The 13,074-nt window shown below is 35.0% G+C and overlaps 1 protein-coding gene across 7 annotated transcripts in view; it reads right to left on the minus strand.

Moving 5' to 3' along the window:
- Nucleotides 1–1,649: 1,649 nt before the first annotated feature.
- RASSF8 (Ras association domain family member 8) overlaps nt 1,650–13,074 on the minus strand; it is a 124,061-nt gene continuing 112,636 nt past the window's right edge. For all 7 annotated transcript variants that reach the window (XM_072798605.1, XM_072798603.1, XM_072798609.1 and 4 more), the window contains 3 exons: nt 8,573–9,462; nt 6,325–6,469; nt 1,650–5,745 (listed from right to left, as the gene is read on the minus strand). In XM_072798605.1, coding sequence (XP_072654706.1) covers nt 5,624–5,745; nt 6,325–6,469; nt 8,573–9,462 — 1,157 coding nt within the window. In that variant the 3' untranslated portion in view covers nt 1,650–5,623. The remainder of the gene's footprint in view (nt 5,746–6,324; nt 6,470–8,572; nt 9,463–13,074) is intronic.

The following is a 13,074-nucleotide window of genomic DNA, read 5'->3' on the forward strand; positions in this document are numbered from 1 at the left end:
TCACTACATGTCTACAGAAAGCATGAGTGAGTCCAGTAAGTCTGCGCCTCTTTTATAGGACTCTGCTGGCCCTTTCTAAGACGCAGCACAAATATGTGAAGTGGGTGGCAGGCGACGAGTCAAGTAAACAGAAGTTTATTTCTTGCTCTGCCTTTAACTAAACAAATGCCTTTAGAGGAGGACAGTATAATTACAAATTTAAAAGTCCCCCAAACTAGGACAAAGAATAATTTATATCTTGCATTATTTTGTTAATAATTTATCATTGTTTTTATAACATAGTATTATTCATATGTATAGTTTCTTGATCAAGATCTTACTTATGCAAAATATGAAAATAACAATTTATGTACTTCCACATTACTTTCATATTAAAAAAGAGAAACTGAGCATGGTAAAGCTTATGCAGTTTATCATGGAATATAGAAAAGTACTTCGAAATCTGAAAGGTCTATATCCAAGTGCGCTATAAGCTACTTATTAGTTGTACGATTTGGAAGAGGTTCCCTACATGGCTGAATGTACCTCCTATTGTACCTGGCACATAGTAGGTAATGAATTGTTCCCCTCACATGTGGTTTTTCTTTTTTTTTTTTTTTTTTAAAGATTTTATTTATTCACTAGAGACAGAGAGAGAAAGGAAGAGACACAGGCAGGGGGAGAAGCAGGCTCCATGCAGGGAGCCCGACGTGGGACTCAATCCCGGGTCTCCAGGATCACACCCTGGGCTGCAGGCGGCGCTAAACTGCTGAGCCACCGGGGCTGCCCCCCTCACGTGTGTGTGTGTGTGTGTGTGTGTGTGTGTGTGTGTGTGTGTTTGCTTCTTTTTTTTTAAATACATTTATTTTTTATTGGTGTTCAATTTGCCAACATATAGAATATCACCCAGTGCTCATCCCGTCAAGTGCCCACCTCAGTGCCTGTCACCCAGTCACCCCCACCCTCACATGTGTTTTTTTTTTAATTTTTATTTATTTATGATAGTCACAGAGAGAGAGAGAGAGGCAGAGACACAGGCAGAGGGAGAAGCAGGCTCCATGCAGTGGGAGCCTGACGTGGGATTCGATCTCGGGTCTCCAGGATCACGCCCTGGGCCAAAGGCAGGCGCTAAACCGCTGCGCCACCCAGGGATCCCCTCACATGTGGTTTTAAAGAAATCTGAGAATATAGAGGTTCATGGAGACACAATTTTTCCATTTGCTTTTGAAATAAAAGGGAGACATTAATTTCTTGATTCAGTTTCACTTGGATAAAACAACTTTTTTTCCTTTTTAAAGATTTATTTATTTGAGACAGAGAGAGAGTGAGCATATGAGTGGGAGTGTGTGCGGGGAGAAGGGGGAGAGGGAGAGGGAGAGATAGAATCTTAAGTAGGCTCCATGCCCAGGATGGAGCTCCAGGCTCCATCTCATGACTCTGAGATCATGACCTGAGCCAAAACCAAGTCCGCTTAACTGATGAGCCACTCAGGCGCTCCAAACAGCTATCTTTTTCAGCAACAGATAATTCTTTAGTTATAATAATTAACATGACTTTTAAAGAAATGTAATTTTATATCACTGATATGCAGACCTTTTCTCTTTGGCATCTTTTAAAGAAAATAAACTTATATTTTAAAATATTAAACATATAAGAAACAAACCAGCAACTATGATGCCCCAATGAATCCTGAAAATTTATTACTTGGGAGAATATCAGATATTGATCCTTTGTTTTACAGCTCATGATAATAATCAGAAAATATACATTTTGAAATGAAAGTCAAAAAAAGAATAATTACATATAATACATATTACAGATATTTTATTGGTACATAAGCAAAGCAGTACTAAAAGCATATTTATGTGTCCACAGTAGTGAACATGGTAATTTCCTGTTTAAAGCTGCAGCAACTCAAGTCCTCCTTGGGTCAATAAAGACAGACAGATTGGAAATATATTTAGGGCTATCACCATGTCTGGCTGTAAACCTATTTTTTAATCTTTCCCTCCCCCCATATATATATGTATATACTTTATTGCCTTTATATTTCTGCTGGTTTAATATAATTAGTATACTAAATAGTTATCTGCATTTATTTGGTTTCTAAAAATATATAAAATGCATTGGAATAGAGCTCCTGCAGCTTTCAAGCAGTCACTGTCCTGGCATCGAAAGCTTATTCTGGAAATGAAAAGCAGCAATACTGAATAAATAGTGATTGTTTTGTCTTCTCCACACAGCTGATGGCCTTCACCCAAAACTTAAAAATACTGTAGCAAGTAGTATAAACATGCAAAAAATGGACATAATATAAAAGTAATACTTATGAGCTAAATTTTAATACAATATAGACTAATAAAGACAACTTTAGGTAAAAGAGGGATGTGAACACAGCATTGTTATATACATATAAATTAAGGCCCAATTTTTCAAAGGCAATGCACACAGGGAAATGCCCATCTGCCCACATCCTTTGAACACCTGAAATCAAGAGTTTTTGCCTTTTCCATAGTATTTCCTCAATCCATTATTATAGTTCTGACTTGGAAAGATGTTCACAGAAATGGCTTTAAATGAAGTTTCTTTACTCTAAAGACCATTTTTCTCTTATTCACAAAGAAAAGTTCTTTTCATGCAGGTAAAAATTTATGCTCTGGAAGCAAGTGTTTTATTTGTTCTTAAACACTATTAATAATCATATTTCACACCATAAATTCTGTATTTTTGCTGTTTTAGCTTGAGTGTATGATTAATTTGAACTATGGGAGTTGATGATTGCTTCAGGGATGACTGAGGGAATTAAATGGGTAATTCCTATTAATACCAACCAAAGTCTCACATATAAATTCCTTGTGCGTCAGGACAAAAAAACATGCTAACAAACCAAAATATCTCATAAGAAAAAAAAAAGGACTGAGGCAACCCAGTATGGATCATTCTCTGAGGATGCTAGACACTCCAAAGGGTCAAATATACCAATGCTATTTCAAATCATTCCTTGTAAGGAAACAAATTATCTTCTAGTGTATTTAATACTTATAGGAAATCATAAGAAAACTTGCAGCATAATAATAAAAAACCCCTTAAAATGTAGTTTAGTATTTAGAACCTGAATATTTCCCCAGTTGAAAAATTCTGTATTTGGTATTTTTGTATATCACTGCCCACTGCCCGCCCCGCCCCGAAATGTATCCAAAAGATGTGGCACTTAATCTAACTCATCTGTGTTCACAATACGTAAAAATGATCAGGAATACTATTTTTAAGATGTTCTAGGGAAATGAGTTTTTCTCCTATTTTAGAAAAAGACTTAGAAAATATTTCTTAGAGATTTTCTTCCAGAAGTAATATAACTGATTAAAAAGTATAGCTGCTCAATGTATTTATCAAATTCACATTTATATATTTTTCCCATCTAGGAAATAGTATTTCTATCTGTAATTAGGTCCATAAAGATTATTTGGTATTTGAAAATTCAGATGAAGTTGTCACAATGCTGCCAGTCTTAAAGTTATTAGGTTAATACTGATAATAATTTACAAGAATTAAGTTGGACATTGACTTTGTGTATCTGATGGCATACCAAGGCGTCTTTGCAATTAAAAATTGCAAAGTTTAATATATCTTCAGTTTAATATTTTGATTTAAATAGAATGTGATTAATTTATAAAAAAATGTTTTTCTTTGTGAATAAGATCTTAATTTCTCTGAACGATAACAAAATGACTCTTGGTATAGGATGGAACCCTTTAAAAATAAGGCATATACTGGGCATACATAAATCATTTCTGTCACAAAATCTACAAATTACCTTGATTTTTTTAGTTCTAATTTTTAAATATATGTAGATATGAAATAACTATTATAAATTGAGAGGAAATGTGTATAGGTTGTGGTTATACAGGTTAAGAATAAATTATTTCTCAAGTTATTTGCAAAATAGCATAATGGCAAGGTCAACTTGATAACTCCAAGAACCCAAAGAAAATAGTATTTTTAGTTGAGGTCTGCCATTTAGCTGGACTAGAAAAGGCAACTCTGCATTATTACTTTCAGTTCTCTAGAAGCTTCTATATATTTTCATAGCCATTCTTAACATTTTTCATTGGAAACCTAAATGCAGCATTCTCAGCATTCATTAAGCCAAAATAAGTCAAATGTGTTAAAACATCCAAAGTTGCCCTCATGCATAAGATATAGCTTACATCTTTTTATTGTTACCATGGCATTAATATACTAACCCACTTTTACTTTGTTGCATGTAATACAGAGAATATATTTTCCTCAGAATTAAAAACTACTCAGGTTAAAGTCTTTATTGTTGTACCAAATTTTGATCAGAGGGAATGTAAAAATGGCAAAATGGTATCTGACCACACCCATCCTGATATTACTTGTGAATCTTAGTTAAGTCACCATTCATGAGATACTGACTCATTTTTGATTTTATAAATAAGAAAATATATGTACAAATGGAGACTCATGTCCTGTAAAAGTCAAGCTCAAAAGTGGTAAAGAAAAAGAATTTAACTTTATTTCCTCTGTAAAAAATACCTAACTCCAATGTACTTTCTATCTAAGTGATTGGAGAAATAGCAATAATTCATAAAGTACAGAGTAAATTATGTGCAAGCAATAACTCACCCATGGGTGCTTATACCAATAGAGCATACATATGAAGTGGGTTATTTAAAAAATGTCACTTAAAGTAACCTTTCTAAGTAGGTCAACCAGGAATCTCTACCTATGTATTATGGCAACTCTGAGGATCAATGAGATTAAAATGATTAAGGCAGGGCAGAAACAAAAAAACATATAATGTATCAGGAAATCCCATGTCCCAGGAAATCCCCTGTCTGTTTGGACAGATAATCAACAATTACTTTTTTGTTTAAAGGGTCTGAAGTACTGCAAATCTTTTAAACATACAATTAACCTCTTGAAAATATTTCTATTCTGGTATGTGGTCATTCATATACTGGAAATATTACAAAGAGAAGATTCAAGTCCAGATTAAAAATAAAACCTGAATTATTTCATCTAATTAAAGCAATGGCTAGGACAGGTACACAAAATAAATACAAGTGGGTTCCTCTGGAGTTAGTTTTGATGGTGGAGCACCCTATGACATTTTTACAGTTGAAGATCAGCAACGTATGGATGGAGTCTGGCAACATGCACACAAAGTCATAATCACACAATATATAATGTAATTCAGTCACAGGATAAGTATTAATAAAAAATATTAAAACATCAACATTCACCCATTAATCGATTATATGGAATAAATTAAACTAAGCCAGTCACATATTTCTCTTCATTCTTAAGTCATGGTTTTATTTACGTATACACACAGTATAGTACTTTCTTAACGCTCTCAAATGCTACAAATAAAAATGAAGGCTTTGCATTACAGCTGCTGGACAGAAACGTCAACACTGTTGATGTGTGAAAACACAGTTTCTTTGTTCTTTAGCATCAGTGCACAGGGTATGGCTCCAAGTGGTATGCAATTTAGGACAGAAAAAAGATACGGTGGCTTGTGAAATAGATCCTCTGTTCATCATTGGCACAAATCAAAGAAGGAATTTTAAATGTCCTTGGTACCTTTGTTGGGTCTCTCCCCTAAAGGCAGATAATGTTATACATATATGCCTTCAGGATTAAAACCAGATGAGATAGGATTCTGTAGAATACGAAGATTACTGGGGAGCTGCCGCGACGAGCCAGGCCGCTTCAGGGACCCGGACTGGAATGGTGCCTCTACACAGAAAACAAAGAAAGCCATTTGGTGGACTCAGCAACATTAAAAATTAGAATTTTTCCAGCCCTAAAGAGCCAAATAGCAAACTGTAAAACTGCAGGCCCCTGTAGGGCCCTGGGTAAGAGGAGAAGGCTAGCTTCCTGACCCTCTCTGTTGACAAAAACAGTTTTCAGTGATTTCAACACCTTTTTAAAAAGGTGAGCATTCTGCTTCTCTTTCTTGGTTGGTCAGATGATACGCATCTTTTAAATAGCACAAATTAATACTAAGGACTTTTAAGAGAGGAAGAAGGGGCATTAGGAACAGAAGCTAATCAAATTCAACAGACGATGACTTATACATCAGGAGAAGGTTTCTTAAAGAAGAGTTTAAAACACATGATAGAAGATTCGGTGACTACACGCCCATCTAAGTAAATAAATAACCTGGATATCATTGATTTTTCCCAGAAGCAGGAAGTACATCAATTTTTTTTAAGTGGGCCAAGTTTTGAACGGTAGGATAACATTTTAGCTGAATACAAGTAGTTTATTCAAAGCAAACCAATGAAGATAAAGAGCAGATTTCACAACACCTACCCCTTTCTATGTCTGCATGTGAGGCCTCTACTTCAATGGGCTCTGCTGGCAACACGGTAACTTTTGTCCCTGTCTGTTGGATGAACTGCTGGAGATTGACTTGCCGCAGCTCCTTAGTCAACTGCTCCAGTTCTTGTTCTTTGTCCTAGATGGAAGTTAAAATTTGTCTTTTTATTTGAAGATTTACTCTTGGACAGCTAAAGACATCCTGGTGACAGTCCATCTGCTACAGGGGCTAGATGTGTGATACCTGTTTCACAAGAACGCCTTTAACAAAATCTGGTTAATATTGATACAATGGGCTCAAAAGAGGTCATTTCTGCTTTGTGGCACAGGCCAAAAAATAAACAAGTAAAGGACAACAGCTTCTTCAGTCTGTCTTCCTAAGTGTGATACTTTCCTGTGTTAGGAATACACTCATGCACTTGATGAAATAATTATATATCTATGAACTTTTATCAATAAAATACTGGTTTCCATCCATCCCAGTGTTTAAGCAATCTTGCCTTAAGCTTTCACAATTAAATCTCCCTATTACTTTATAACTGACAGCAAAACTTATAATCATTTTGTCTGTGAGATTCAGAGAAGTTCTTGTTTTGGTAAACTGTTGAAGTTTTCATGGGATTTGTTACTGAGATATATTTTAGAGCATGAGGAAAGCAAGATCCTACAAGATTTTCACTGTGGGGTTCTTAAGTCCTTGGCAAAGACAAGTCTGAGAACTGAAGATCCTTTAAGAAAGGAGATCATGTTTTGGTCAGCTAGAAAGCTCAAAAAAGCAAGGAGAGGCATTCTATTATTTGAATGGATGGTCTTTCTCTCCTTTACTGCGCTATAGGAAAAAGTGGCAAGGACTCACCCAGGCTGTGTGTGTCTGAGGAATCTGGTAAGGGTAAGAAAGAGATACCAGAAATGAGTGGTTGTTTCTTCTACTTACTTTAGTGTAAGGGGTACTTGGAGATATGTGAGTTTGATTATGAGATACTTTTCAATGGATAGTAAGATTACTAGTAATGACTGTTATTAGTAATGTTACTAGTAATGACTGTCATAAATTAGTGTTTCCTGTAAATAATTATCGAAGGCAACACAGCTTCCAATTATACCCTTTTTAAGGTTCAAAATTAGCATAATACTGACAAATCAGAGGTTAACAACTTCTACTGTAGCATGAGAAATTCTTGATTTTCAAAATTTTGGTAGTTTTATCTCTGACTATAGCTAGTGGCAGAGAAAGGAAATCACAGAAGTTCTTGAAACCTCGGCTTTCACTGCTTATAAAACTGTTCATATTCTAAGGGAGGTCTTCTCAAACTTCCATGTGCACTGGTACTATCTGGAGATTTTACTACAATTGAGATTCTGAATTTTTAACAAGTGTGCCCCAAATTACACAGATCACTCTTTGATTAGCAAGCCTGTAAGCCAGCATTGACCAATACAGCAACCACTCCAGAGCACTTGAAATGTGGCCAAATGTAACCACACCCAGATATTTTATTTAATATTTTAAAATTTGTTTAATATTAATATTTAATATTTTAAATATTATTTATTTTTAATACCTCTTTGCAATTCTCCTGAGATCACATTTTCTTCTCAAGAATAGGTATCCGAGAAATGGAAGCTGAGTGATCAGGATCTAATGTCAAAATAGAAATGCTATTGTATGTGAAGCAGAGAGGGGAAAATCAGAGAAGAACCTTTGTGCCCCTCTCCTCAGGAAAGCAAAGGAAAGTAAGTAATGTAGAGAAAAGAAGGGAACTATTTGCATCGCAGGAAAGATGGGATGAGCCAACAATGGAGAATAATAGATGAGCAGTCAACTAGCCAGGCAGTCAACTAGCCACACAATCCCTGGTACACCAATCTGCGATCATCTCTTTTGGTTTTGGCTTCCTTATCTCTACAAGGAGAGAAGGTCAGATTCACTATCTCATCATTAGTGTCCATTCCAGCTCCGAGATTCTATTCTCTGTATCCAATTACCTAATGTTACAACTGCCACAGTAAGAAACCTCTTTCTGTGGAGCAAGGACCAGTGTGGCTTTAGAGCTCACACAGCTTTGTTTTGGTCTCACATCTTAGCTTTGTCATAAGTCACAGAAATTCTAAGAAACTTATAAACCAAGTAAGTTTCTAACTTTCAGTGTAAGAGAAGATGGACAACCATTAAAGAAAATGCCAACAAAATATTAATTCTTCTAAGTAGATGAAACATTCTTTTTATGAAAAATGTTCTTACCTGTAATCGTTTGGTGGCTTGTCCAAGAGATCTTTCTACAGCTTTAATGCCATTCTCCAGCCTCAGACTCTGTTGGCCTTGAATGTCAATTTCTCCTTTGACCTTACCAATCTTTCCTTTAACCTCTTCTTCATTGACTTGTGCCTCCTGAACTTCCCGTTGCAATTTTTCTGCTTCAAGACCGCTTTCCATAGTCTGGATCTGAGCCAAATAGTCCTTTAATTTACTCTCACATTCTGTTATTTTCTGTCTTATTTCTTGAAGTTGATCCTTCAGCTGTTTTTCATTTTCCTGTTCAATCTGCAATTCATTTTCCCAAAATTCTTCCTCTTCAATTTCTACATCATTTCTTTTGATCTTTTGCTCCAGGCGGACAATTTCCTCTTCAAGGTTAGAATTATATTTTTGCTCCCAAAATTGTATTTCAATTTCATTTGATTCTAGCTCTTTCTCAATGGATTGAAGCTTTTCTGTCTGCAACCGGATCAGCTTCTTTAACTCATCTGCTGTTGTTTTGCAGTTATTCAGCACCTTTTGCTTAAATTCAGTTTCTTTGCCCTTTCCAAAAATGTCCATTAATCCTTTGGCACCTCCTGTAAATGTTAATGATTTCCTTTTAGGTTCTCTCCTTTTGATTGATTTGTCGATCTGAGGCCTCAGTTTAGCCAAGGGGGGCAAACTCTGCCTATATAAAGTTCTTTCTGGAATTCGAGCCACACTGTCTGAAGTGGGTCGCTCACTAAGAGATGGCCCTGTTCGACGTAAAATTAGCTGTACATCACTAGCATACTGCCCCCATTTGTTTAAGGATATGATAGGATTTTCATGAGGTGCTAAGTGTCTTTCAGTATCTCTCCATTTTTCTATAAGAGTGTACCTTCCAGTTCGACCTAGATAAAAAAGATAAGAATAAATTGTCAAAGTGGAACATGTAATAGCTAAAATAATGCAACAGAGGACACTATTTGATAACTGTGTCTTCTTGATTAGCATCAAAGTCCAGCTCATGCTGCCTTTAAAACTTCTCTTGAAGACAAAAAAATCCCAAACCGAACCAAAAAAACAAAAAAGAACTTCTCTAGAAGATATGTTAAGAGCATAAAATTATGGAATGTGAATTACATATACTCTTCTGACCCACTTAAAAATTCAATTTTATACTTTAAACCTCAGTGAGACTCTGACATTCTTGTCAAATGCCTGCCTTCTTGTCTAGACTTTCTTGTTTAGGACGAGACCTCTAGCTGAAACAAAGGATGACACCAGAATGCCCCGCTGGAAGCCAGTAGGGCCTGGTCTCTAGAATTAGGTAGAACTTCAAAACTTGAAATTTCCACTTTGTGAATCCCTCTGCTTCCTCTGTACATTAGAACTTGGAAAGGCTGGAGGCCACAGTTTTCCTCCTGAAGGGAGGTATAGAGCCAGTGGACAACATGCTACTTAGCTCAGAGAAGGCTGTACAGATCTTTTCTCTGTCTCTGCATGAGGGCTTGGCCAACTCACAGCTCACAGCTGGTATCTTTCTGCAGAATCGTGACAAATAAAAATCACCTAAGTGAAAACAACCCTTCAAAATAATTTTGTAGAAAAAGAGGGGCCTGAAGACAATACTACAAACAATACTACAGTTTTGATAGATATAGCTTCAAAGATTCTTGCTAAAAATGTTTTTAAAGGCAAAAATATTAAAAAACAATAAAGTCGTATATAAGTAAAAGTTATACTGACCCTAACTGGTAATTACAGAAGATAAAGTTTCAGAAGACAGTATAGTATCATTAACTTGAACACACTTTCTAAATATTTCCATTTAAGGTGGTTGGGTCAGATGGTTTATATTTTGTTACAAGTGTCCACTGGAACTAATATGCTTGGAACTACTATAAATGTTACATGTCAATTATATCTCAATAAAAATTATATCTCATTACTATTCAACATTATTATGAGAAAGAAAAAACTGATCCTGTCATCTCCCAATTACAATACTGATATACACAGCTATTGATTTATCCTCTTTTTAATTTCACGAGCTTCTGAACCAAGAGTAGTTTGGTTATTTTCTCAGTTATGAGGTCAATAAATGGAGATCTGGATACATATATGTGAATATCCATGTATCCAAGTCGGAAGTAGTACATTAAGAGTGTTATGGCTTTAAACACTTGCATGTGTTCTCTTTTAAGGAAACCGAATCTTGGGTACAGCTGAAAAGTTGCAGCTTACGAGGCAAACAGACTGGAATTTTCATCCCAGGTTTTAATTACCTACTGGATAAATAGCATAAATTCACTTCTAAAATGGAGATATTAGCAATACCTCATAGGTTATGAAAATCAGAATCAGACATAACAAGCGCCTCCACATCGCCTGGCCCACAGCAGGTATTCAATACATGGTAGCCATTATTAATTTAAAACACAGTTATTATTCACATAACAAAAGGGCTGACCAGAGACCTTTTAAAAATGATGTGACCTGACAATAAACTGACTTTAAAAAATCCCTAAGCAACTTTTAGCAACTCCCAACAATATAAAGCTGGAAAGACCAAAGGCTCTGGAGCCTGTGTTCAAGTCTGGCTCTGCCAACTGTTTAAATGATTTGTGCAATTTATTAAATTTCATTTGGATTCAGTTTCCTCATCCGTAGAGTGAGAATCGTATTTTCTTTTTTATAGAGAATAGTATTTTCTTACCGATAATGCTGTGAAAGTCAAGTGAGATGTAAAAATATTTTCTAAAATTGAAAAGTTCTATACAAATGTTAATTGTTACTATTGTCAAAATGTCTGGGCAAACAAGGGAAATGAAGAAAATGTTTCTAGTGATTTCCAGGTTAAAAATTACTATAATTACTCCAAGAAAAACCACATGACAAATCTGCAAGGTTAAAACTATTGCACGTATACACACTGCTTCAAAGATCACAGCACTTTGTGTTCTTGGCTTTACTGCCTATCAACTACTTTTAGTATCTCACTCTTCTCTGGAGCTCTGTGTTCTCATCAGCAATGTGAGGGGTTAGAGTAGATCAGCAGAGCCCTCTCTAATTCTCTACCAAGCCAATGAAGCATCTTGAAATGGAATCATTATATTATACATTATACAAGTTATATTAACAATTTTAAGGACCCTAATTTAGTCATAATTAAATATGAAGTTGATTTTTTCCAGGGCTTAATGGTACTGCTGCCCTATGAGAATGTCTTCATAGAAGATTATTTAGAATTGCTTTTACTTCCAGTTTTCCCTTTTTGTTAAGTAACGCATATTTAGTGCAATTAGGCAAAAAGAAAAAAATTCTATCCAGCAATATAAAAAAGCTTTTATAAAAGGTAAATGAATTAATAGCTTTGATTTTATTATAAAAATTAGGTTTTAGATAGGTTATGTAAAAGTTAAATCCCATAATCATTATTTTTAATACCATACTTGGCAAGACCCTAAAGATCCTATTTCATTTGGATAGATTCAAATTCCTCCTGTAAAACTCTTTTCAATGCATTTTATTAAATGGATACATTTAACTGTACCTTGCATACTATCTTGATGTACCCCTGAAACTAATTATCTGTCTACCTACCTATCTACCTATCTAGCATTTGTAGTTTAGGCTGTTTTGGCTATCTAGAAATGTATGCCACAATAAGTAATGATAAATAAAATACTGACTATACGTTTGAATAGTTGAAGCAACTGAGTGTAATCCCAAGGATCATTCACTTCATATAACACGGAAAATCACATAGAGAGACTTTAATGCATTAGTGAAATCTCACTAGATGACTGACATAAATTAAAAGGAAATAGGATAACAGATTACTCTTACCTAATTCGAAGCAGAATAGTATGTATAACTGTGGAGTAATATGAGGTTTATGAAAATATACACCCAAACTCAAATATTCAAATATGCGTCACCCAGAAACATTATGCCCTTATTTCAACTACTCTTTCAATGGTGCAACCTTTTATTTATTTATTTTTTAAAACAATTTTAGGAAATTTCTTAGAGCCAAAGAACAAAATCATGATTTATAAGTCACATCTTGTCATTTATTCAACAAATATATATTGAACACCAAATATCTGTCAGAAATAGTATCAGGTCCTAGCAATTCTATTAAACACCTTGATCATCAACCCTCTTTATAAGAGTTAGCTTTAAATGACATTTGTTTTTTTCTTCAGTTTCAAATCCTTCTTACCCCAAAGATGAATACTACACATTATTCAAAAGAACATGACAGAGAGTTGGCATTAACCTCTTATGAATTGAAAGCTAACATATCCTCCTATTTCTGGACATATTAGAAGTAATGTCAGTAAAAGCTTATTATTTATCATGAATAATCTATCCTACCCCACTGAATTTTCCCGATAATAGATACTTTGCTCCTTGGGGTATATAAACATTTTGGATTCCCATACAGACTCTAAGTGAATGTAACTAATCCTTCTCATAATGATTTAGAATCCTTTTAAGGAACATTGATCTCT

This window comes from Canis lupus, chromosome 25 (genome assembly GCF_048164855.1).
Source record: "Canis lupus baileyi chromosome 25, mCanLup2.hap1, whole genome shotgun sequence".
NCBI classification, from domain to species: domain Eukaryota; kingdom Metazoa; phylum Chordata; class Mammalia; order Carnivora; family Canidae; genus Canis; species Canis lupus.